Source organism: Venturia canescens, chromosome 1, assembly GCF_019457755.1.
Source record: "Venturia canescens isolate UGA chromosome 1, ASM1945775v1, whole genome shotgun sequence".
Lineage (NCBI taxonomy): Eukaryota > Metazoa > Arthropoda > Insecta > Hymenoptera > Ichneumonidae > Venturia > Venturia canescens.
The window spans coordinates 32098295-32125774 of record NC_057421.1 but is presented as its reverse complement, the minus strand read 5'-3'; the positions used below and the strand labels follow the sequence as shown (position 1 = coordinate 32125774).

The window sequence follows — 27480 nt, the reverse complement described above, 5'->3', positions numbered from 1 at the left end:
AGAGAAAAAGAGCGAGTGAGAAACGATAGGGAATGAGAAGGAGCGAGCGGCGGAGCGAGAGGCAAAAGCGGCGGAGACGCTTTTAGATTTGGAACGTCCACGTAGTTGCGAACGCCCTGAGAGCAGTAGTCGCGTACCTTGGGCAGCTTCCACCTTGCCGGCTCTTTGAGAGCTCGAGACCAACCACAAAAGTACATTAGAATAAAACCAAAAACTACTAAGCTGTCCACAGCGTATTGTGATTTTTCAACTGCATCAGTGTATCCGTGAACTCACATGTTCGCAGTCATGTGAAGATAGTGCAAGAGTAAAGTTATCTAAGATAAACCATGATATTTCTTTGAAAAAAAAAGTGTCAATAAGTGGTGGGAGAGAAAGAGAGCGATCTGTGAAAGAGGAATACGCATTCGTCCATGTAACCCAGATTTGGCTCCGCTTACTCGGCCAAGTGGATGCGGATATAAGCGATTGTCCGACCTTACAGGGACTTACTACTGGATTTATTCGTTTCGGTCTTACTTATTCCTTTTCCCACTGTCGTAGGGCGAAAAAATCGTGTCGCAATCGTGAATAATCATCAAACGTGGCCAAAGATACGTATCGTAAAAGTGCTACAAAGAAATTTGATGCCAGAAGAGTATCAAAAAGAGTTTGCAGGAACGTTAACGTGGCCAGATGTAGCAACGATCAAATGGATGCTGTCCGTACTCAATAATCATCAAGGACGGTTGTGGTGGTTATGGGTACCGGCATGGAACCTCGATTTTCACGTTGAATCGTCAACGAGAAGCAGGTCGATTCTCGCAGTAGCCACAATCCTGCAGTACGAATTAGCCATAATTTCGTTACCATTGTTTACAGTTGCACCGGTGATAGCAGTGCTAAACTTAATAGTGTTAATAATAGTGCATGCGTTTTTTTCTCCATTACCGTTGCCGTCAAAGTCAGATGAGGCGTTAAATTATCCGCGTTATTATAAATACCGTGAAAGTGGTGCGTGTAGCAAGGACCGATCAGAGGGACGCCATAATGGCGGAGCGTCCCGGCGGCAGTGGTGGTGGTGGTGTTGGTACAGCGAAAAGACGGTCTCGCCGAGACAGCAGCGATGCTACTGGCTCCTCAGGATCACGAGGTACACCTGCGACACTGTCCTCGAAAGAACGACGAACAAAACGGGCGAGCAAACCAATGAAAGAACGGTGGCTCCTTACGAGGAAAACGTGGCGGTACATGGCCGATGCTGGACGTCGCTTGATACCCGATGGAGCTCACAACAGAGCAGAGGACCTGCCACGCATAGAGCAGTATTTTCAGGAGGTTTGTCAGAAAGAGCCCAAATTTTTGTTGTGGAGAAAAGCATCGTATCCGGGGACTTTGAGTTTTCGTACTCATCGACATCGAAGATTGATAAAAGGCGGAAGTTGTCGTACAAAAGCGAGCTCGGCTGACGAAGCCGACGATTCTAGGGGTTCCGGCTCCTCCATAGGAGGGCAAAGTCTCTTGTTTCAAGCGACCTCGGGCGGTAGATTCGACGTTGCAAAGACCAAGAGAGATTGGCTACTTGCAACCGGTTCCGGCAGCACACCCGCCTCGCCTGTTAGTCGAAGAAGAGCACCTCAGGAAGACGCCGAAGTCAAAGCCTTGGCGGACATGTTGCAAAAATATCTCAACATGCAGAACGATGGCTCTTCCGGACCAGCGGGACCACCTGTTAATCTCGAAGCCAAAGATATTGAGAGGGCTGCAGCTGCTGCAGCCTCCAAATCAAGCTCAAATATTCCTTTCGATTATCAGAGTCTGATAAGTAAGCTTCAGCAGCATTTGGATTTTATAATGGCGGAAGGAAAGAAGGAGGAAAAGCTAAAAGAGAGCGGTCAAAGAGAAGGTGGATCCGAATCCAGCTCGATGTTGCCGTATCGCGGGGATTACGTGCATAAATCCTTGATCGAAACCCTAAGTCGGCATTATAGTAAATCGCCTAATCGCGAACACGTGATATCGGGCATTCTCACGGACAGGAAACTCTTGGAAAAACTGTACTTCGACCTCCGCTGTACTCGCGGTTTCAGGGGACCGAGAGCTACGGGTGCTTATACCTCACCGTCCCGCTGGTGGGGAACTCCTAGAACAAGAGCTACTTCGAAAAACGATAGCTCGTCAGTCGGCGGTAACGCTCCTCGCCGAGATATCTCATCACCACCACCTTTGATAGCTGTCCAAGGTCCTAGCACAGATCGAGGTCCGGTTGACGGCGTTGTTCAAACTGATCCGATCGCCAGAAATGTTCTCGATGCTCTCCGAGCTGAGAGAGAGAAAGAGGAAGCTGCGACGAGCGGTGGGCACAAAAGTTCCTCTGGGAGGCGACGAAGTAGCGTCGACAATGATGATGTATCGCCTTCCGTTAGTGACACGATAAAAAGATATCTTCGTATGGCTAGAAAAAAATCAATCGATGCTGACAAGGCTGATCGATTCAAGCGAGTCAATTATGATCGCAATCTTCGTAATATCAAAGCTAAGGGAGAGATCACGAAGCCCGGTGATGACGAGGGCAACAATAAAGGTTGTCAAACCGAGGAAAATTGGATAATTTCGTATCGCGAAAATGTTGGGGTGTCACCCGACGGTAACGCGGACAATTTTTCCGATGCTGACACCACCTCGCCAGCGAGCAGAAACGCGAGTTCGAGAAGCAGCATGGACGCCGGTCTTGGCTCAGAGGAGCAACCATCCACACCCAAACATCATCATCATCATCAATCCTTCCTTTCCCACCTCCTTCATGGCTCAAACGCTCACAAGGACAAACCCCATTCGGCACCAGGCTCACCAGCTCTCACCTCATCCTCCAATTCCCCAGGTGGCGGTACAGCTATGCAGAAAAGCAAATCGTCCAGCAGCGTGGTGCACCACGGTAGCCGGCTCGTGGCCAAAAAAATCTGGCGTTCGAGAAGCAAAAGTACCTCGAGAACGGTTAATCAACCCTCCGTTTGGACGCCTCAGGTGAGTGTCTTTCTTCTCGTCTCTGTATACTTTTTCTCCTCCCCCGCCTCCTCTTCTCCGTTGTCTGTTCGTTTATTTTTAAGTTGCGTCGTCCTCAACGCGTGCATAAACTTTTATCCTCATTTGTGTCTGAGAATATATTTTTTATTTTTTTCCTCGAAATCAATGAACGTTGTTATACACAGCCGTTGCGCGAAGTCATGCAAACGATGACACTCAAACGAGGTTCGATGACAGACATAGTCCCATAGAATTTTTGTCACCCAAAGTTTCGTTCGCTCGCGCAAAACAAGAAAATCTCGTAAAACTTACGAAATTCAAACTTTTCGCTTCTGCTCCACGTGTCATTGAAGAACTCAAAACAAATATTACTGATATTATTACACGAGAGATTTATTTTCGATGACTGAATGTCTCAAGATTTTTCCAACCTACCAGTTGAAATTCCATTAAAACGCCTCGCTCAACCAACAAACCCTGTTTTTTTTTTTTTTTCCTTTTCATTCGCGCTTTTATAAAACAGAGTCGGACCGCGTCCTGTTCGACTATTTACTCGAGACGAGACTGAATCGCATAGGAAACTCGGTCAAATTATCGGACTTCCCCTCAACCACTCCCCTGACTTCATTTTCAACGTCCCAATGGTAGCGTATTTTTATTATTTTATATACAAGGAACGAGAGAATGACGATAAAAAAGGAAACATTTGCACCGTACAATTTGTTTGGGAAAGCCATGGCCTCTCGGAAAAGTTTAATGCCATCCGGTGAAAATTAGACTCTGGGGTCCATAAAAACTACATAACGACCTTGAGTTACCGAGGAATCTCCTTGACCGACGGCATCGTCAATCCGTACCGTTTGTTGAGCTGTGCCGTGAGGGGCGCGATAACCAATTTAGGGCCTCGGAATTTTCGCTGGCGCCGCCCAAAATAGTTGGTCGTTCTTTCTATGCCGCGGGCGGGAGTGTAACTAACACGCGAGCGCCGTCTATAGCCGTTCTCTCGACAATCTGTATACACTTAGACGGTACGTTAACGCCTGTGGAATTTCTCACATCGCAACTCACCCATCACCTCTGTACCGCATCATGATCTTGTCATCTCCCGACCTAACTTGGCTTTCTCACGTGTCAAACTATTCGATTTTGCGATTATTTTAATGAAATCGATTTATCAGGTGAGGATGAGCAGCCGTGATATTGGAAATTGTTTCTTTTAAGATTCTTACATCGACCTGTAAGAGTAGATTAAATAAATGCATAGAAAAAATCAATTGAGCTGAAAAATGTCACACTTTTTTTTAAATAACTAACTCAGGCGCGCGCTACGCGCGCGTTCTAGCCGGTTTTTTCGAGATAATTATCCAGAATTTTCGAATCACCAATTATTCAAATTCCAATCGAATTCAGTAAAAAATTGGGAACCGAGATTCTATATTTGGAGTACTTTTTAAAGTAGTTCGGCCATTCTATGACTAGTCAAGTTAGCAACTACTTTATGTTGATTAAATTGAAGTCTAAATTATTAATAAAATTAATAAACACTTACATCAAGAATATTTTTATCGCAAGAATGTAATAAAATGCTATAAAAATATCATAAAAGATAAAATTTATACTTTAGCTTGACTAGTTAATGATTGAGTCGGTACCGGTGACACTTGAAATACACATAACCTAGGGAACTTTTTTTATTGTGCGAAAGAAAGTTTATATCGGTGTAATGGCACTGAGAAAAAGGAATGGTCAATTCATTTAAAAAAAGCGAAGCCACTAGACGAATGAAAGCATGTGAGTCAGTCTCAAAAATAAATTTGATGAAACTTCCACGATTTCCGAATTTACCCGAAGTTCAATCAGTTGTCTGACATCCACTTTCTACACGTCAAAAACTAAAGTTTTTTCATGTTTTCTTTTTTAAAGCCCTCGTAAGGTAATATTTTTTTTTAAAGAAACGGAATCTGTGATAAATTTTTTTCACGATATAAACTTTTTCGAAGCTCAAATACCGTATGATTTTTTCACAATTAATATTATCGTGAGTTCTCCCATAGAGTACCGTGTTAAAAATTTTTTAAATTTTAAATGAAATAATTCAAAATTTTGCCCCGTAAGACGCCCCGGAACTGTGCTTATCATTATCATGGGACCTTGAACTATCATCTACCGAACTACTTTGAGCAACATTAACCAATCTATTTATAAAATAACCTTTCTCATCTATATGTAAACATGAGAATGAGATGAAATAAATGTTTCTAAATCATGCTAACTTCAATGCTCACATGGATCGTCACTAGTGGCATTCAGTGTAGTATTGACATATTATATTAAAATATTATGTCGGCAAAAAATAATAAAAATAATTTTAATACGAACAGTATTGACATGACAAGTTTGGTTTTGAGATTACCTAAAAGTTAACATGTGAAATAATATTTTCATCGATAATAAAAAAAACGACTCCGTAATTGTCCTTTAACTGTGGGGATTCTATTTCATCAATTTCTTACACAATTTAATTAATGTGATATCGGCTAGCCAAATTCGATTTCGCAAAATTCTTCCCTTTAAGTCGTATTTGAAGTTAAGAAGGTTGGATCACGAAATCAAAATAATCAGAATGTGATAATATTTGGTGATACATAACATTCTTTGGCATCAAGTAAACAAATACAATTTTTTTCAAAATTTTTTACGACATGGTTACCGAATAATTGAGCGTTAAATCGAAGTTCTTATATGCACGAGATGTACATATGTAAACTCTATGCTTATATACGTGAACTTTAGTGTTCAATTACTCGAGAGCTACGTCGTAGAAAAATCTGAAAAAATTCATATTGTTATATATATTTTTTTTTCAAGAATACTTTTACCAAATTTTATTAAATTCTTATCATTTTGAAATTTTTAATGTTTTTAACATGGTTTAGCATGGCAACGTTGTATCGTCGCGATCCAACCCCCTGAATGGAAACGAGCTTCCCTCACTTTCAATTTTTTCCAAACCTGCATATTTGTTTCTAAGTTGGAATCGTGGTTAGGAAAACTGTGGTTGGTTACATATCAAGAGACTCAGTATAGGGTCTCAGAACAAGTACATTGACAACCCTGTCGTCTGCTGGCCCGAGGCTTTCCCCGAGATTTTTATACTTTCTCTGAATAAAACGTTTCGCAGTAGTGAGGGTAAAATTGGCATGTCATTTTGTATGACATTTCCAAGCATAAAAATTATAATCTGACCAGAAATTTTGTCAGTTAGCTTCTCATGACAGCATATCTGTCAGATACACTATGCCGCTGTCATTAGTTTATATGATCATCAAAAATCAAAAGCTATATGTAAATAACGGCATATTCAGACGTATTAGATTCGATATTGCGCACACGGATTTTTTTAGTTAGGATCGTACAAAGTCAAAGTTGATCGAATCGTAATAAACGCGTTTTGTTTGTTAATAACTGTAGACTTTCCTTTGTTATGCTTGTCGAAATATTTGCATTATCTAGTTTTTTTTTTACACTGATGTGCTGTTTACAAAACTACGTGACCTTTATCGACGTATTTCTTTCTCTTCGTGCACGCATCACTTTACGTTTCCTTGCATACGACAGATTCTTACTTTATTCAAAGTCCGACGCTCCCGATATTCGCATTCACTGATCGCTTACAGAGTAGCTGGGCTCTTTTTTCGAATATTTTTTTTCCTCCCTGCAGTAGATAGCAACACAGAGCAACAGTGTGGTAAACACTAATCTGTAGTCTAGTCACGAAATAACTTCACGTCTCCCACCCCAGAACCCATCCATTTCCTATTTTCTTTTTTCCTTTGCTCCTTTCATCCTGCTTGTGGCTTTTTGCAGCTTTTCCTTTCATGTCTCGATTGATGGTTTCCCACTTTGGTGTCGTTATATCTCCTCTCTCATATTTCCTCACTGTTCAATTTGATGGAAAAAAACAATTATTTACTACGAACAGAAAATATTTTTCTTTTTTCCTTTCGTCTCATCATGCACCGCGGTAAATCCTGCGATTATTTTCGTGTAAAACCTTTAATAAATTCCGCTAATAATTACACACATACGCTTGAAAAAAATCATCAATTATTATAACCTACTGGTAACATACATTCGAACTGTGAAAAATTACCTCAATCGACGTAATTTCGCAAAATTTATCTCGTGTACCATTCTCAGTTTCGTTGTATCCGCTAAATTTTGTCAATTTACTATAAATTATCATCGCCTTTTTTCAAATGTACTAATAAAAATTTGCTGGCATAATTTTTAATATTTTCAGAATTCTTAGTCTCCATGATCCTTCTGAAACTATCCACTTTCTGATCGCTCTTCTTGAAGAACAAATCTTCAAGAAAACTGTATGAGTTTCATATAACAATCCATTCAACGACGATATGAATTGTGTATCAACAGTTTTATATTTTTTCAGGGAAGATGTACGTGGGCCGGGACTGCAGGTCGACGAGTGACTCTACAAGACACTCCACTGCGTTCTCTGTCCGACGTTGAGCGAAAAGTCCTGTGTAGAGTGGCCGTAGCAAAGCTTCAAGCTCTTAACCTAGGAGTTCATATACGCCCACCTAGCGGTGAGTGGAATTTATCCCTCGGGTAGTCCTCAAGGATTCTACTTCTTCGCACAAAAGCCCTGACATCGCGTTCTTTCACTATCCATAGACCATTCCATTCGTCCAAAAGAGAAAAGGAAGCCTTCCTTCCCGGCCTCCTAACACGATATTACAGGCTCTGGGTTATTCACTCGTGAAATCATATTTGAATACGATTTTCACATTCCACCATTTTCTATGGCAAACCGTTTTCATCGATTTTCTTAGAAAATATTCGTGTTCTAGTTTGAATTTGTTTTTATTATTAGCCAACTACTATCGTATACGAACGCAGTAAGAAAAGTTATTATTAGATATAACACGCCTTTTGAACAATAGATAGTGGAAATCATTTTTTTTTTTTTTTTATAATTCTTCTCATTTTCAGAAACACAGTTCCACGAAATGTAAATTATTTTTACTGGATGAAGAAGCGTGGTAATTTCTGAAACATGAAACTCTATGTAAGATAATTTCCTTGACAGTTGTTGGATCCCTGCGCGAACGACCATTATTCGATCAATCAACGAATTTCATTTTTGAACACTGACCGGAGAGATCGATTTTGGATGTAATTGTATCGAGATCACTGATTCGAATATGGAAAACAATGAATAAAAGTGATGAAAACCATTTTGATGAAATTTTTCGATGGTCTACAAATCATTGTTGATTCGATAATTACAATTGTTGTTTTTTGAAATTTCTTCTAGAATCTCTCGGGAGTGGAAGCGTCTCAACGAAACCAAAGAGACGAGCGTATCTGCTGAAGAGAAAAGCTCTGACAACGGGGTTTTTCGACAACAAGGGCAAAGAAGACAAGGACAAGGGTCAGTTCAATACGACTCTCAAAGCGGAACTCACGTTCACGTGCTTCTCTATTTATCCACTAATCATAACTATAAGTTGTAAATGAGTGTTGTTAATAAACCAAAAAATATTCTTACAGACTCAACTATATTGTTATTGCATACAATAAAACTGTGAGAATTCGTGTGTTTTGTGCTCCATAACTCAAAAGCTGCTTTACACTTTACCGTTATAATTTATATATTTATGTGTTCCTTGCCTCCCGTACGTGATTACAGCTCCACGATGAGTGGCTTCGCTCACAGTCAAAACACAATAACTCGAAACAATCCGAAACTGAAACACCCGAAAACCATGAATATTAGTAAGTGTTTTGTTACGCTTCGAATTATTATTGCTCATAATTTACGCGAGTTAAATCACCGCAAGAACCGTCGCCCCCGCGGTAAATACCTTTTGCATCCGATCGCAGTCGTCGTTTTTTCCTCTTCTGATCTCTGTGCATTTTCGATCGAATTTATTAATATTTGTGCATCACACAGGTGGATATTTGTGCATCACAGATATAAAGAGACACTTTGGCCCATGTGGGTTTTCACATTTCTCAAAAAGTGTTTGTTCAGCAAGATCGTAAATTTTCCACTCTTGGTGGCAATTTTTATAGCTTCCAATTCGGTCGATCCTTTTCTCCCTTTCCTTCAAACATCCGAGGTTTCAACAGCCTCACGCGGGACACGAGAAGCATCACGCGAGTATTATTTCCGTGCTGGCAAATCTGAATTGGCCTCAGAGTAGGCGACAACCGGCGCATCAGTGACGTCCAGCAATAGCTACATGATACTATTTATAGTTTAACCATGGTGAGAAATAGAGATTGCAATCTCTCGGGAGTTCCGAAACTTCGTGCACTCAGCAGGGTGGGGGAGAAGATTCAGAGGATCATCGCAATCAAGTCTCTACATTTTTTTATTATCGACGTCACAAAATAACTCACTTGTTGATCCTCATAAAATGAAATCGAAATTTATAACAGAGTTTCTGTTAACGTGTTCTCGAATTATACTACTTCCGTAGCAAGTGAGTCGTTGCCAATCGCATAAATAATTACGCGGTTCCATCGATTCTTTTAGACTCCTTACTCGGATGATCATCCGCATGTTCGTAGTGTTTTATTTTTTTCCATTGATTCCACTTTCTGTTAATTTTTATGATATGAACGAAATAAGTTCCTTTTTGTGAATCGCAGCGGATGTTTTGACTCGCGCTCTCTTTACGTACGTTTTCACCCGACGATCGTAACGAGAAATGAAAAGAAGTTGCGCGTCCATTTCTCTGCCCTCTTGATCAAAGTAACGGCCCGCCTCTCTCATTATTTTTTCATGATGAAACAATTTTCTCATCTGAATAACGTGATAAAATATTGCTGCGAGGCACAAAAGAAAGTACAAACATCGAGGGGAAAAAGGGGGAACGTGTTTACGTAAAAGTACCCCCATCGCAGTTGGTCACCACGGTTAACAAAATTTCAGGATTTTAGTGTTCGCTGGAAAACTTGGTGAAGTTTTAGTCGTCGCATCCTCCTTGAACTAGTGAAATTAGAATTTGGAGTACGTCGATCTCTGAGGATAGAGAAAGGAGATCAGTAAACACTCAAGTGTCTTGTTAATCCAAATATTGGACTTGCTAAACTCACAAGTTCTTTTCGCCACTCTAGTCTCATTCGTCGGAGACCATCACGTTGGAGTTTCAAAATCAATAACGCGTTAGGCGAATATTTAATGAGAAAACGACCGGAAAATATTCGACTCTTCATCCTGTCGAGAATGAAATTTACGGTATGAAGTAACTACAGTGAGACCCCCTGTGTATGGCGTGTAAAAGATACTGGGAGATATTTTACGAGTCCCTGCCCAAGAGCACCATTGCTCCCTAACACAGTTACGCCGGTAACAGGAGGCTCCAAACAATTATAAAGTAGCTGGAAAATAATCAAGATTTTTCATACTTTTTCCCGTCCATATTTCGACGAAAATATCACCAAAATTCCGGGAGTTTCACAGAGACAATTATTTTTTTGGTTTTATAATGAAGGAACGAAAATAAGAGTAAAATTGCGTGGTGAACAATGTCATTTACCGGAATCAGCAGGTGCCTGTCAACCCCATTTTCACGCGTAATCTCGAATATTAAGAGACAGGAAAGTAACCCGTGAGTTTCAATGAGTCATCATCCGTGGGTGGTGTTTTTTCTCATTTATTCTTCAGCTCATTCCTGTACTAATCAAACGAGCTAATTGCGTTTCACAAGAGCCAACACACGAAAAAAACTTCATAGAGGGCAAGATTAAATATGAATTCCGGGATAATACGGCGTGGTGTAACCGATGAAATAAAAACGTCCCTCGCATACATATTTACCGAGCGCTCAACCGCTGTGCAAAACCCCGAATGAAAAACGGAGGAAATGAAAAATTTGACGGCGTCGTTACGTTCCATTGTCCCGACGGTTATTCGCGGATGAAAAAAAATTGTTTTCGTCAGCCTTTGCATCAAGATGCGACCGTGTTTCAGTCAACAGAAATAAAGGCTTCACGACGGAAGCGCTTCTATATTGGTAGCAATCCATCACAAGTAAATTTTCCAAGATTTTTTATTATACTTCTATATGAGAATGAAAATTATTTTTGCATTTCGAATCACCGCTGCGTTCTCGGTGTTCAAATCCTTATCAATTTCCTTATCAATTTTTTCGATTTAAATCTCATGATAACCCGTAAAGAAAAACGCCCAAGAGCGACGAAGCCTCGCAAATCTTCGAATATGGCACTGCCAATATTGCTTCGCAGCCCACTCATCCTTCGACAACGTTAAGAGCATTGGATGCGATTCTCCTCAAATCAACTTCAAACGTAACAATCCCATTAAAAGCCTCCCCCCCATACACTTGCTACGCAGACACACCAAAAAGTAGGTAATGCCATGAAAAAAATGGGAAGCGTATCCCAGAAGATGAAAGATTGCAAGAGAGCGACCGTTGAATCTAAAGAGTTCGATGAGAGCCTTCCATACTCATCAGGTAAAGCGTTGAGAGGTTGCAGCAGCAGGACAGACGGGAGAAGAGACCGCATAACAGCCACACAGCATCGTTCGGTCTGGTATGAGACACAATTTCTCCCGTCTAAATTTAGTCTTCGCGGGGTGGATCGGTGGCGTTGCATATTTCCGCATATATACCGGGTTTATTTGCGGTCTACATGGCGCTGGTATATAAACGACCGAGAGAAAATTTACATATTCACAGACACGCGCGCGCATGCACATAGCCAAGTAACAGTAGGAAATATATTTTTCCCGCTACTGGCATTTTGCACCGCCGCCGCGTGTGAAGCAGCTTAGGCACGCTTACGCTAGGGGGTGCTGATCGAAGGCGAGTATAATATGCGCGTGTACGCACGAGCGCGCTCTATCGCAAGGGACGTCAATCATCCGCTCGAGCAGATCTGGGATGCTTTTCTCTATCTTCCTCTCTCCCTTTCCTGCTTCCCCTCTATTTCGCATTCTATCTCCATTTGTCTCGTTCGCATCGCGAGGTCAATCACTCGGGGCTCGTGATGCGGAGGTAGAGCGAAGCATCCACTTCGCAAAATCGGCGAGACACGATGGGAGCTTCAACGCCTCAACGAAAATTCACAAAGCTGCCTCACTCGTAAATCGGCGAAAGAAAATTTTGATGTATTTATTTTTACTCGCAAAGTAGTTGTGGCGATACCGTTATGTGCGTATACTTAGGAATTCGTACGTACACGCTCTTCTGTAAATCTATATTCATCGGGTTTTTCTCAGCAAGCTTCTTCCCGGCTTCTCACAATTTATCTTCGGACACGTCACGTGTTCCAAATAATTAACAGCTTACTCGTTAATGTTATTTTGATTTTTTTTTGCTTTGACGTCAGTGTTTTTCTATCTCTCCACATTATTTGGTTTCTCGATATTGGCCTCGAAATCGTGGAAACGGGACGGACCAGAAGCACATTTACAAGTAGGCGGAATGAAAGAAATCCAATATTTTTTTCCTCAACTCCCATCACGAGAGACGTTACAAGTTTTGACAGAATTCAGGGAAATCGTGTGAGCGGCATATGTATTGAACGGGAAACGATTTCACGCGAGTGGAGCTCAAATCAATGCCTAGACTGTCCTCCCTAATACTTTCCTCGCTAAAATAACTTTCATTTTTATCTCCCTTTAGTTTAATTATCGGGTTGCTTGAGCAGTTATCTCACCGTGACTTATCAGTAGAATTATTGAACTCCACCATAACTTGGATAGCCAAAATAATAGAATACTGTTTTTGCAATTCGAAATGCTCACGAGTATGTTTTCATGGTTTTTACACGTGTAGAATCAGCAGGAGGTCTCGTTTTCGGCATTCCCCTGAGTCAATGTCTCGAGAACGATCGCCTGGCGAGAATCGCTTCGGGTGAGGTTAACGACGTTGGTTGCCTCTCGAGAAGTAGCAGGCATGGGAGTAGAACGAGCTTCACCAGCCTCATAGAAATCCCGAGCACAGCTGCCTCAAAAACGGAAGACGTGAGTAAAATAGTGAAGCCCAAAACTGTGATTATCGATTGACTCTGTCATTTGTCCATCGCACCTCAGTAGTAGAGCCCCTATTTGATCAGACCCGAGTTACGTGATTAATCGAAGATTTTGTTGCAAAAAATACGAGATTGCACAAGTGATAACGTGTATTAAACAATTAGACGATCTAAGTGGTTACGGTCTGTCACTATTGAGACACATTATCCCACCACAGATATAACTTGAAAGCGCAGGTCATTTTTTCCCTCTTTTATCCTTATGACAAGACCGTCACAAATCTAATTGGACAAGAAAATCGATCAACGTATTCGCCGCGTACCAGGCCATTTTGACACTGATAGATTTCAGAGCTTTAATATCTTTCGATCTGACGGATGTTGACGGTAGCTTCGCTTATCGACATTCTCAAACGTTGCCGCTTCTATACGGAGAGACTTTTATACGAATATTTCGGATAAATACATAGAAAAATTTGCTATCTTTTGTAGCAGCGCTGTTCTATATCGTCATTCTATTACATTTCACCAAAATGCAAAGTAATGTTGATGCCGAAAGCAGTTCTCTCAAATTTTACTATGTGCGACAGGGAAAATTTAGGTCTGTAACATTCTTACGTCGAACGATGTAGCGATATTCGAATGTCACTAGTGTGTTTGATGAAATGTTAAAAATTGGTAAATTGGACTGAACAAATTGGTGAAATGTCGAAAATTTTTGTATCGTTGAGTCGCACCGTCCGAAAAGAAGTGAATTTTCTTTTCGACAAAGATTTACTTGACAAATACCGCTTATGAACGAAGCGATTGCTTGAAATTTTACCATGTGCCACTGGTTAATTTTCATGTTTATACTCGCAACGCCTCATATAATTGGTGGGCGTATGAATTTTGCTATGTTGTTGAGCAAAATTCAGTGAGGCAAAAAGGAAAATATGAAACTATGTAATTTTTCATATAGCACGGAGAAACGATTGCTACGTTATCTCCTAAATTTTCATCAAATCATTTCATTATTCACTATATTTTTAATGAAAATTCGCTCGGTGTTCATTTTGCTTCCTCATAGAGGATGCTATGTGATGATGAAAATTTTTTTTTTCCAGTTTTCAATGTCAATGTGCTCAAAATGTCCCAAAACATCGAAAAATCGTATCTAGAAAAAATGTACGTGCGCGCGCGCGTGTGTGTGTGTGTGTGTGTGTGCGCGCGCGCGTGCGTGCGTGCGTGCGTGCGTGCGTGCGTGTATTTCATGGCACTGCAACATTAAGACGCTTATAAATCGGAAACGGTTTGAGATACAGGGCTACCGTTTTGCACAGATGTTAATCTATACAAGCTCTTCATTTTCTGATAATTTTGTCAGAATTTGTAAAAAATTATGAATCCTACGACGTTTTGAAATTTTCATAAAAAGGGTGTCGACGCTCTAACTTTCGAAAATTTTAAGATTTATTAATAATTTTTTTTTTATAAATAGACTATCATAATAGGAAGGTTGGTATTGAATTTGGGGAATATCGGTTGAGCGGTTTAAATTTTATGATTTTTTGAATTTTACGAAAATATGAGTTTTTCAAAAAATCATCTAACAGCTTCAATTTTTGGAAATTTTGTAAGATATTGTGTATAAGCCTGTACTTCCTCTATACTTTCCAGCAAAGTTGTCGGAATTATTTAATTTCAATGGAAATAGAAAAACGATGAAAATTGAAAGTTGCAAACTGTTTTTTTCTGATGGCTCGTAATTTAGTTTTTTTTAATGAATTTAAACAAAGAGATAAATTAAAGTTCGTAAAAGAAGGTAGAGAAAATACATTATTTCCTTGTATACAAAAAAATGCTGCAAATAAAAATTTGCAAATTGCTTCCTCAAGATGGTCAAGATGCACGATGTTCAAAGCTTCTTCTATGAGAAAGCCAAAATGAAAAATATAGCACCTCATAGAGTAAGCTTTGAGCATCATGCATCTTGAACATCTTGAGGAAGCAATTTGCAGCATTGTTTGATATGGTACAGCGCGTTATTTACTATGGACTGTGGTAATGGTTCCCCAAACTTTTGCATTATTTGACACACTCTGTAACGATTATTATATTGTAATATCGATATGGTCCGACGTTACTCTAAAAACATAGTAATTTTTAATATAAAAGTCTCTCCTTGTAACGAATATAAAAAAACGCGGAAAAACGACTTTTAGTTTTTTCGCCTGTCTCAATCGAAGCGTCTCCCGCGGAAACTCTGACAAAAACGATAACGTTAGAGCTCAGCAAACGTCATTGGGCCCTCTAATATCATAAATCCATATAAATTAAACATTCTACTTTTTCTAAGGTAATATGGAAATATTTCTATTCGTCACATCGTACATTATTAACTCGAAATAACGAAAAAAGCTAATTCCCTGTAGCAAAACGAATAACGTAAATAATAAAATGAAGATTTGCAAAGATAGCCTGTTTCATCGGATTGAAATGCTATTTTGGATCTAGGAGAGATTTGTTATAATTCCGTCATTGAATGCCGAGTATCCGCGTCTATGTAATCCACGTCTATGTGCACTTAATGGTCCATATAGAAGAGGGTAGAGCGACGTCGACGTGTAAGGGACGACGCGATGCATTTTCGGTCTCTACGTCACGCGACACTCGCATCAACTCTGCCGCGACGTGTTATGTGGATCTCAACCACACATTTGTGTATATTTATATATACCGGTGCTCGCGGATGACGTCATAGATCGCGGGTAAACCGAAATAGAACAGGGCCGGGGCCGCTAATTTTATCCCTGGGATTAATTAAGATCGCTCAATTTTCGCAAGAGTCTTTATTTAAGCGAGGCGGGAAGCGTGGCGGCCAAGTCAAAAACATACACATGTGTGATCGCGCTCCGAACCCCATGCTTTTCTTATGCTCGTTTATCATTTCTTGCTGAGATTAAAAGAGGGAAAAAGGGAAGAGGGAAACGCAATTATTGACATGTACGAATATTATAAAAAGCGAAAACCATTCAATTTTTTACAAGAGTGTATTTGGACGATTTGTTGCAAAAATGAGTATAGAATTATCCAATAGAGCGTCCAGTTTGTCAAAAATTTCATCATTATTCTATGAGTATACGTATTTAAAAAAAAATTTCAACTTCCCTGCGATAATTTTAAATGAATTAAATATATCATAATTCATAAATTTCCCTTTGTTTTTCACGAAATTGATTTTTTCGCTTTATCCTCATTTCTTCTTCATTCGAAAAAAAATATATTTGTGTGCCGAAAAATTGTATGAAATTTGCTGATAAAAGAACAAGGACGCGGCCAATCCTTCGTGTTGTAAATTATTTATTTTTGTGAAGACAGAAGAAAACAACCAAACAATTTATCGTAAGTGTGAGCAGCCAAGTTTAATTCTCAATGCTCAATGCAATTGGATAATAAAAAACATCATATTTTATCGTGCCTCTTTAACCGGATGTGACGAGTAATGGAAAAAAAACCGGATACAAAAGCAATAAAAAATTGAATATCTTCTATTGCAACAATTAAATTATTAACGAAAAATCAATAATATAAATGACAACGATAATGTAACCTTCAGAGACAGAACAAATGTTTGTTCATAAAGCTGCTAGTATCAGGATGGTTACGCAGACTGAAGACGAAACTTGTAAATGTCAAAGTATATTCGGTATCGCGAGTGCTTGGGTGCGCGGCGCAGGTGGTAGTGTGCCAACCTTGAGAGCACGAGATTCTGCGATCGCGGATCGCGGCGGAAAGTTATTTTTTTTCAATGTAAACATTTTTAGCTATCAGCTTCTTCCGTAGACCCGATTTTCGAAAGTGAAATTTAGTGACGCTTTTCCGTCATATCCCCAAACAGATTTGCCCTCGGTACAAACATTTTACTCCGAAAATGAGAATGTTCGGATATTTTTTTCAAGGGTGGTTCCTGCGAATCCTTGTCGTCCAAGGGTGGAGCACTCACAGGGAGTGATTCGGGCGTCCTTGAATTAAGTGATAGCGGAGGCGGCCCACCAGGAGAATGGGATGCTGTTCCGGGAGTGGTGAGACAGTGCATCAGGCACATAGAAGCAACGGGTTTGAGAACTCTCGGCATTTTTCGTATATCACCTTCCAAGAAGAGAGTCAGACAGGTGAGACGAGATGTTATAACGAGTAATAAGAGTATCTGCTTCAATTGATTTACCCTTGAAAGTACCGATAACGCATAAGAATGAAAAATAGTAAAAGGACGTTCGAAAATCGCAGTTGCAACATCGATTTTTCACTGTTTGTATAAAAATGTTCTGGTTCATGGTGCATACTGATAATTCTCATTATGGTTTGATAGCTAAGAGAGGACTTTGATTGTGGGCGAGAAACGAAAATTGGTCCCGACCAATGTCCTCACGATGTAGCAGCATTGCTGAAGGAATTTTTCCGCGATCTCCCCGATCCTCTGCTGTGCAGGGACCTTTATCAAGCTTTTGTTCACACGCAGAGTAAGTCCGTATACACTTTTTACAGTATTAAAAAAAACGGTGGAGTTTCAGGCATCATTGAACGCTCGCCAAAATTTGTTTTCCCTAGGACATCAATGTAAATTCGGCCGATAAAGAATCGTGCCTTTTAAATTTTATTGTTTATGAGTTGCACAATTTATTTGATTTTTCTCTAGAGATCAGGAATAGGCGACTCCAACAGGAAGCTTTGCAACATCTGATTCAGCTCTTGCCAACACCGAATCGCGAGACGCTATGGGCACTCTTAAATTTCCTTACGGAGGTCGCGTCGAACAGCGAGGACAGAAAAATCGAAGGGGGTGAGAGAATACCAGGAAACAAAATGGATGCGACCAACCTTGCTACTGTAATTTTTTTTCTTATACTTGTTGACGTTCTCTTCTCTTCCTCAATAAATTGTATCCGATTGAAAATAAATAACGCACGTTTGCTGCTGTCCCTGATGTAGGTTTTCGCACCGAATATACTCCACTGCGTGAAGCCCGGTCAAGCACGATCAGAAGTCTCTGCCGAAAGAGCCGAAGAGAGAATAGACGTGATTAATGTTGTGAGGGCTTTGCTCGAAAATACACCGACGCTTTTCACCGTTCCTGCAGCTTTAGTGGATGAGCTCTACCTTCATATGATGGACACTCATCCTGCTGATCTCGACCAAGCTTTGTCGCGACGTGCCGAAGAGTGAGTTGACTCTAACAAGGAACATCACTTTGGTGTCCCCCTCCGATTTTCTTGAAACTGCTGTATGTGAAAGAGCATTCGAAAGTAAGAGACACGTATTTTTTTTTATCGGCGGAAAAACGGTTTTAAGGGGTGAAACCACCCTTGAAAGTAAGGCATGTCAGGGGGTGATTTTGCAGTTTCACCAGCAAGCACTCAACAGATTTTGATAAAACCAAAACCAAAATGTTTCTTATCTGAAGTGATGAAAAGTTCACCCTGTGCACGAAAAAAAAAAAAAAAAACAGGGGGTTAACCACCCTTACATTCTTATATTTCTCACGCCACAATGAAAAGGAACGAATATGATGGAATGAAACGGGTTCTATTTCCATGAAAACATGAAAATAAAGTTCACATGTTTTTGCATTTTTGCAAAATAGCAGTCTTAAGGGGGTAAACTACCCCTTTTTTGAATTTTCGTACTGTATGTGGCTTATTTCTGTTTTACATGTTTTTGCTGATTCGAAATATTATAATAATTTCGAATCAAGATTTTCTGAGGTATCAAAGTCAATACAAGACTCTGAAAGTGTGAATCTCCCCCACTCGATTTTCCTCTTTATTCGCTATTTCAAAATTTCTCCCTGCATTTCGTTCAATTTGGTTGCTCTGCATCGAAATTACGAATTCAATAATTTTAGGAACGTATAATGATCGTATTGACCTCAATCTTGGCGGGCAAGGGAAGGAGGAGGGGAGCCATTTGATATTTACTACGATTCAACTTTGAAGTCTGAATAAGTCTATGCTGTTGATCTTGTTTACTAACGAACATTTTTTAAATGAAACTTCAATACACATTAACAATTCATTAACCGTCTCATAGTATAGAATCGGATTTTATTAGATAAGTACATATATCGAAATAAAATATAATAAAACCTATCATTTCCAGCAATTATGGCTCATACGTTGTACAATAATGATATTCATCAAAAAAATGTTTCAAACACAAAGATTTTTTGCACCATGCACATTTTATAATCGCTATATTATTGCAACCAGGTATTTCACAGTGTGTTTTTGATTGACCGAACCCAAAATCAACAGGATTTTCGAAATATTCCGGTTTTTCCGTAATATAATTACTTTTAAACCATGAATATTTGAAAAGATTGATATAGCGTGGAGATGACAATTGATTGTGGGCCAAAGATTGCAGTTTGATTATATTATTCCTCAAATGTAAATTTATATCAGCATCCACTAATAGAACACTATCTGAAAAATGTCGTACAAAATTTTTCCATATCCTGAATCCAAATACATCAAGCGGTTGAATTTTTCCAGTTGTACCTTTTGGGATAATCATTGTGATGATTTTTTTATCATGAGGGGTGGCTTCACGTACAACTTTGGGGCAGTGTCCACTCCAGGAATCAATCAGTAATACATTGTCACTTCCAACATTCGGAAAAAAAACTTTTTCCATCCAAATTTTAAAATGATCTGTAAACATATAACAAATTATATATTTATAACTATATTTTGGAAAAAGTTGATGCACCCTTAACGATAATACGCACCGGAAGTAAGTTTCCCAGATTTCGATGCTGTTACTATGACGTTATCTGGCTTAAACAATTCGTTCGTTACTCTCGGTCCAAATTCACCTTTTGCCTCCTTTAATACTATGAAAAGTGGAGAAAGTAGTTTCCCGTTGGCATTTATTGTTGGCTGAATCGTGTAGCTATGGGTCGTTGAAGACACTGATTGTACAACGCATTCAACTTTTTTCGATCCTTCCATCGCTAAAGTTCGTGCTGAATGGATTTCCAGTTGAAAACCGCTTTGGTCCGAATTATATACATTACTTGACCCATACTTTTCTATTAGTAATTTAACATCTTGAACAAATTTGTCCGCATTTGTTTGCAGAAGCGCTTCTTCCTCCACAGTTTTTCTCGTTATAAATTTATTAATTTTTCTGGAAACAATGCGATGCGATTTCTTAAATTTCCATAGCCAGTTATGAGAAGCTTTGAATCGTATATCTTCATGGCCTATTTCTTTCTGTGCCTGTAGAGCCCACTTTCGAAGGTCAATATCATGAACAATGACACCCGCGTCTACAGCAGTTTTCATATTCCGTAATGTGTATTCAGAAATTCGAGCAAGTTTTTCTTTATATGTACCACCCTTGTTCAGTTGTTGTGCCCAGCGTCGTAACTGCCGTATGGATTTTACAGATTTGTATTTTTGTTTGACGGTTTCAACACTGTAATTCTTTTTTTTACCAGATCTCCAATATTCAACAGCTTTTTTTTTATAATCATAGCTCAGCTCATCGTCACCAGAACAAGCGTCGGAATCGACATCATCATCCTTTTGCCATATCATATCTTCAACAGCAATTGCTTCGAACTCTTTAAATGGTTCTTGAAAATCAAGAGTTTCTTCCTGTATCATCTCAATCCCGTTGTAATCTTGCATAGAATCGATTAAAATTTTTTCGAAATTCTCCTTCATCTCTATTTCTGCATTATTAACAGGAGTTTGTGCAATGTTCATAGCTTCAAATGTAGCCAGTAACAATTTGATAACGTTGATTGGGTTGACTTTCATGCTGGTAAAAGTAGTAGGCACAATACACCAAAAGCACAGAAAAAGCACGCACGATTTGGAGCTCACTCAAAAATGCACTAGTACAATGCTAATGGTTACCGCCTTCGAAAATAAGTATCGAAAGAAAAAAATATTTATTAATCTCACGATGCCTGATAACGTTTTTATCTGATGCATGACTCAAGAATATTCGGAATGACTAATGTTATTCGGTGTGTGAGAATGCCAAAAATATCAGGTGATCATAACTACTTGATAACATTTTTATCTAGCACAAACACCGGGATCATATGTCTACGCCTCTATTTTTCCGCCAAAGTTATGAAAGTGTTTTATAGAGGCATTTTTATCTGTAGCATGGTACCTATTCATTTACGTGCAGTTTACAAGCTTTCTATGATCACCGAAAAAGTAGTTGTGAGAACTTCCCCCCCCCCCCCCCCCCCCGCCAAACCGACACCATCCAGGTCAATACGAGTTTTATATGTTCCTAAAATTATTAAATTTGTAATTTCGATGCAGAGCAACCAAATTGAACGAAATGCAGGGAGAAATTTTGAAATAGCGAATAAAGAGGAAAATCGAGTGGGGGAGATTCACCCATTCAGAGTCTTGTATTGACTTCGATACGTCAGAAAATCTTGATTCGAAACTATTATAATATTTCGAATCAGCAAAAACATGTAAAACAGAAATAAACCACCTACGGTACGAAAATTCAAAAAAGGGGTAGTTCACCCCCTTAAGACTGCTATTTTGCAAAAATGCAAAAACACGTGAACTTTATTTTCATGTTTTCATGGAAATAGAACCCGTTTCATTCCTTCATATTCGTTCCTTTTTATTGTGGCGTGAGATATATAAGAATGTAAGGGTGGTTAACCCCCTGTTTTTTTTTTTTTTTTTCGTGCACAGGGTGAACTTTTCATCACTTCAGATAAGAAACATTTTGGTTTTGGTTTTATCAAAATCAGTTGAGTGCTTGCTGGTGAAACTGCAAAATCACCCCCTGACATGCCTTACTTTCAAGGGTGGTTTCACCCCTTAAAACCGTTTTTCCGCCGATAAAAAAAAATACGTGTCTCTTACTTTCGAATGCTCTTTCACATACAGCAGTTTCAAGAAAATCGGAGGGGGACACCAAAGTGATGTTCCTTGTAAGATCACTAATAAATATCAAATTCCTAATTGCTTCTTCAAGTACATAGAGATTGCTAATTTCATAAATTTCTCTTTATTTCTCGGGGATGAATTGATGAATTGACGAGTCCGTTAAAGAACGCCGATGAGTTCGTTAAAGAACGCCGATGAGTCCGTTAACCCTACACCTCATGTGCCTTTTTTCATACCCTCAACCTCATGACCGGGGTTTGAACGCACCCCACTCTTTTTCTGCTTATAAATCCGGTCCTACGATGCTAAACTGACTTTATCCTACACCATTTTCTTCGTTTATTTATAACGAAAAGAATGATGTACGATAAAACTAATTTCAATTCAATTTATATATAAAAAAATCCGTCGATAATCAGTCGATAATGTCGCTTGTTAGGACGGGAGCGTAGTTTGAAGTTCGCGTGGGGTGAGCTCACACCCCAGTCATGCGTTCTAGGGTTAAAGATCTTGCCGATTAAACGATATCAAATTTTTAATAAAAAACAATGAACTTTTCATAAAATCCTACTAAATTCAAAACTAGACATTTTAGAAAACAGTTGTCATAAAGAATGTAGTCTGCATCTGGAACGGGAGAAAATATTTTGATATTTAAGAGGATGGAGCAGTCGCGCGGTAACCTCACTTGGAATTTTCAAAATCGAAATTTGCAACTATCTCTCTAACACTCATGGTTGTTTCGATATACCGACTGATCCATCCTCTTAATCTGTGAATTTAACTAGAATATGACCGAGAAATGACTACATTCATAGCCCTCTGACTGGTATCCCGAAACTACAGTTCTACAGTAATTTTTCATCAAATTTCCTAACCGTGCATGACGATGAACTTTGCAACGTTGGAGTCCAACGAAATGATTTCAAAAACCCTCCAATAATTCCAGTAACTCTCCAATTTCGTTTCCTGCCGAATCTGCAATTCGTAGTTTTTCAGCCTGCCCCGATACTTCGTGGAATAAAAAATTGGCGAATTGGCGAATGTTTTTTTTCGTTCATTTCGTTGGACTCGAACGTTGCAAACTTCAGTCTCGTAACCGTATGCGGGGGTCGTTAAATTCGGATGACCCTCATGGGGTTTTGGAGAATAAGACTTATTACGGACTCAAACTTTCGAACAATTGATTTTTAGCAACAACAATAGATGCGATGTCGAAACGAAAATCACTCACATACGTGTATTCGTTAATTTTACAGGCAATGCGGCGACGAGGTCGATCCCTGCAGCGAAGCGGAAACATTTTCCGTCGATGACAACATATCGAGCGCACAGACAGCGAAAAAAGTGTGGACGAGGGAACAATGCCTTCATCAAACAGCCGGAGTAGGGGGTGATATCGGACCAAGGCCGAGGAGGCCAAAGAGACCAGGAAGTCGAAGAAAGGAGGAAGGACGCAGCAACAGCGTCGACAGTGGGTCCAGCGAAGATCCGTCTGATCCGAGAAGGCGATCGTCTCCGATGGTTATCACCGCGAGCCTCACAATACCTATGTCCGGTGCTTTCACCTTGAACCTCGACGATCCTGATATTCCTTACATCGAAGAAACGCCGAAACAACCGTCTGCTCCTCCGAGACGACAACGACAGCGGTCCATTTCCGGTTGTAGCGAAGGTATTTTGTTTCATTCTATAAGCCCCAGAACGCGATATTCACGTTTTCGTTGCCAGTAAAAAACACATCCACACAAATTCAAATGATAAAATGGAATCTCGCTCCAGGTGGGAGGCACGGTTCTGACAGCGCCGTTGGATCGTCCGCAACCCTTTCCGGCGATCAACCACCAAGTTCACCACCTTCCTGGGCCTCTACACCACCCGCTAGTCCTGACAGCGCTGTCACTGCTGTTTCTTACATACCTGATCAACAAGCTGTGCTCCAAAGGGTCTCTTTCACAACTTCTAGCGAAGTGCGACAAATCTCGAGATCCATTAGCCAGGAAGCATCAAGAGCTTCGATTACACCGGCTTACACACCGAGTATAACCAGCATCGGTGGTGCTGTATTGAGGTGAATGATTTTTTTCAGTTTTTCAATATTCTGTGTAGGATTGAGATATTTTTTATTTACCCGCTGCAAATGGGATCCAACTCCTTGGAATTGTATTTCGCTAATCAAGGTAGATGGGTGAACATTCGTTATCCAAGATAACGCGATGATATTTTTTGTAGGCAAAAGTGCGAATACGCACTGGATAGATTTGCAAAATCTCGACGCTAGTTATCATTTAGTTTAGCAGCAAATTTAATTATTGAATATCGTCTTTTCTCTGACACTTGTCACTCCGGAACATGAAAGTCGTACGCACATGAAATGTTATTGAATTTGTTCATTAGTTATTAGGGTGCTTTTTTTTTCAGCGACATTTTTTTTTTTTCACTCCCATCTTGCCTTTTTGTAGGGAATACCTTAAAAAAAAATCCCTGAAAATTTGAGCCCTTAATATTAATTTTAAGTACTCGCCCAAGGCGTACAAAGATTTCCCCTTTAAAATACACGTAAAGTTCGATTTTTCTTCTTAAAAGTTCTACAGCTCAGAGGCATTTAATGGTACAACCTTGGTCGATGAGCGGATTTATTCAGAATTAAATGCTCTACAAAAGTGTCCATTGTGGCGTAATTGTAACTCGAACTGGCAAGGTCGTACGGGTCACTTAACCCAATTTTTTCATGAAATTCTCGTTTTTTTGCCTCTATCTCGTAAATGACGAGAGCTACAGAAAAAATAGGAATGACAAACTTGGTGGAAATTGAATTTCCTACAAAAAAGTATTCAAGCACCAAATCGCTACCATCGATATTTCTTAAGATATTGGGCTTCTAAGTTGAGGTAGTATGGAATTTTCATGAATTATTGAGCTGGATTGTATAAGTTGTTAATTTATTATTCTTAATTGTCACTTAAATCATTAAATATTTATTTGTTAAGTTGCAAATGATTGAAAAGTTGAATAACTGAACGTTTTGAAACTGAAATTCCAAAAAAAAAAACATTTTCAAAGTGCTTAAACATTTTTTTTTCACTTTTCACGAATTTTTCAATTGATTTTCCCCTGATTCTTCTAATTTATTTACCAGTAATTGAATACCTATAAAGTTCTAGTTGAAAATATGTTGTATATACGCAAAATATTTCAATATTATTTTATATCTATATATCTTGTCTTGCTTATATATAACATATTTTCAACTAGAACTTTATCGGTATTCAATGACTGGTAAATAAATTCGAAGAATCAGGGGAAAATCAATTGAAAAATTCGTGAAAAGTAAAAAAAAAAATCTAAGCACTTTGAAAATGTTTTTTTTTTTCGAATTTCAGTTTCAAAACGTTCAGTTATTCAACTTTTCAATCATTTGCAACTTAACAAATAAATATTTGATGATTTAAGTGACAATAAAGAATAATAAATTAACAACTTATACAATTTAGCTCAATAATTCATGAAAATTCCATACTACCTCAACTTAAAAGCCCAATATCTCAAGAAATATCGATGTTAGCGATTTGGTGCTTGAATACTTTTTTGTAGGAAATTCAATTTCCACCAAGTTTGTCATTCCTATTTTTTCTGTAGCTCTCGTCATTTACGAGATAGAGGCAAAAAAACGAGAATTTCATGAAAAAATTGGGTTAAGTGACCCGTACGACCTTGCCAGTTCGAGTTACAATTACGCCACAATGGACACTTTTGTGGAGCATTTAATTCTTAATAAATCCGCTCATCGACCAAGGTTGTACCATTAAATGCCTCTGAGCTGTAGAACTTTTAAGAAGAAAAATCGAACTTTACGTGTATTTTAAAGGGGAAATCTTTGTACGCCTTGGGCGAGTACTTAAAATTAATATTAAGGGCTCAAATTTTCAGGGATTTTTTTTTAAGGTATTCCCTACAAAAAGGCGAGATGGGAGTGAAAAAAAAAAATGTTGCTGAAAAAAAAGCACCCTATTAGTTATATCTAAGATTTCACAAAAAAAAGTTGTATTTCGTGAATATTCAAGAATATACATACGTATTTTAGTTTTTGAACCTTACCGTTGAAAATCGGCTGAAATATTCAAAAATATCTCTGGAGAAATCATTCAGATTACACGACTACATGGATTAGTAATTTGTGGTAACGTTGCATTCAATATATGTTCACATGCGTGACGTCAGTTCGACTTTTTGGTCATATTTTGTCGTTTGTTTACTTCGCCACGTTTTTTTTTGTCAGTTTTTACAAAACGACCATTTTTATACCCGTAAACTTTTTTATCGTTGATTTTTTCATTTTCCTCCACTGCAACACTACTTTGGACAGTGAACTCACTTCATAACCTGTAAAATTTGTAAAGAAAGCTGAAAGCGTGACATCGACTGCAGCGGCAACAACTGTTGCACCATGCCAGTCAAAATGAACTCTTCCAACGTTTTTTTTTTTTTTTTTTTTTTTTTTTATAATAAAATTGTATAAAAATGTTGACTCTCTAACGATTATGTTTCTCAAATAATAAAATTATTATTTTAAAGTAAGTTACGTCTTGAAAAATTTTCAAAAAATATAGTTGGTGTATAGATCACGTAGCTGTCACCCATCTACCTTAAATGGGTCGATTGGTGGATTTTTTATGAAGGTTTTCTTCTGCTCTTGAGCGGGTTTCAATGCAATTATATATAACAAAAGAGTCGAAACTCCTTGGGGAACAAAAAAAGCTTATTACATTGAGGCTCATAAAAATAAATCACTCAATGGCTTTTTTGTTTCCAGGTCAAAAACAGCAGACATCGAGAGGATGCTACGGATATCGAGATCCGACATGAGAAGTCCGTTGCAAACATCGAAAAGCACATCAGGCATAACGGTTGTGACGACAACATCGACCGAGAGTAAAAAGTACACTAAAAGACGATACACAGACTCGAGGCATCAGACTCGTCACATACCAGACGCAGAAAGTTTATCAAGCAAGACAACAACAACTTTGATGTCACAATCGACACCTTCGGTGAACATGAATTCTCAGGGACAAAGAAGCAGCGTGACTGCACCGGTGTGGAAGCGTCGGGAACTCATTTCCTCGGCACCAAAAGTTCGAGACAATTATTTCTGATGCTCACTTATCCCGGAGTCACAATTTCTGGGGAATACAATCAGAAACGTACGGGAAGGAATATAGATTGGGAAAAATATTCACATGAAAACATATGATCTCGTTGAACCAGAGTACGGAACGGAATGAAATTACGGGCCGTAAAAAAAAGATTTAATGTATTTTTTGTCAAAACTGCCTCGAGTTAAGAGCCTTGAATTTTCCTCCGGGCGAGGAAACTTTCGGATTGAAAATTTCTCGATTTCTCGAGACAGAGACCCATCAAACACGATTCTCAGCTTTCAGAAAATGTTATATATACTACATCGTTAAGTTTTTAACTAATGTACAAGCGAATAAATGGACGATTAATTTTTTTACAAAAA

General features: G+C 39.0%; 1 protein-coding gene across 1 annotated transcript; it reads left to right on the top strand.

Moving 5' to 3' along the window:
- Positions 1 to 118: 118 nt before the first annotated feature.
- RhoGAP102A (Rho GTPase activating protein at 102A) lies at positions 119 to 27480 on the top strand. The gene is made up of 11 exons (XM_043419692.1): positions 119 to 3003; positions 7457 to 7613; positions 8345 to 8461; positions 12843 to 13030; positions 16980 to 17192; positions 17390 to 17540; positions 17717 to 17907; positions 18010 to 18239; positions 23219 to 23634; positions 23742 to 24030; positions 26773 to 27480. The coding sequence occupies exons 1-11, from the start codon at positions 1030 to 1032 to the stop codon at positions 27113 to 27115; spliced, it is 4269 nt and encodes a 1422-aa protein (XP_043275627.1). The 5' UTR covers positions 119 to 1029; the 3' UTR covers positions 27116 to 27480.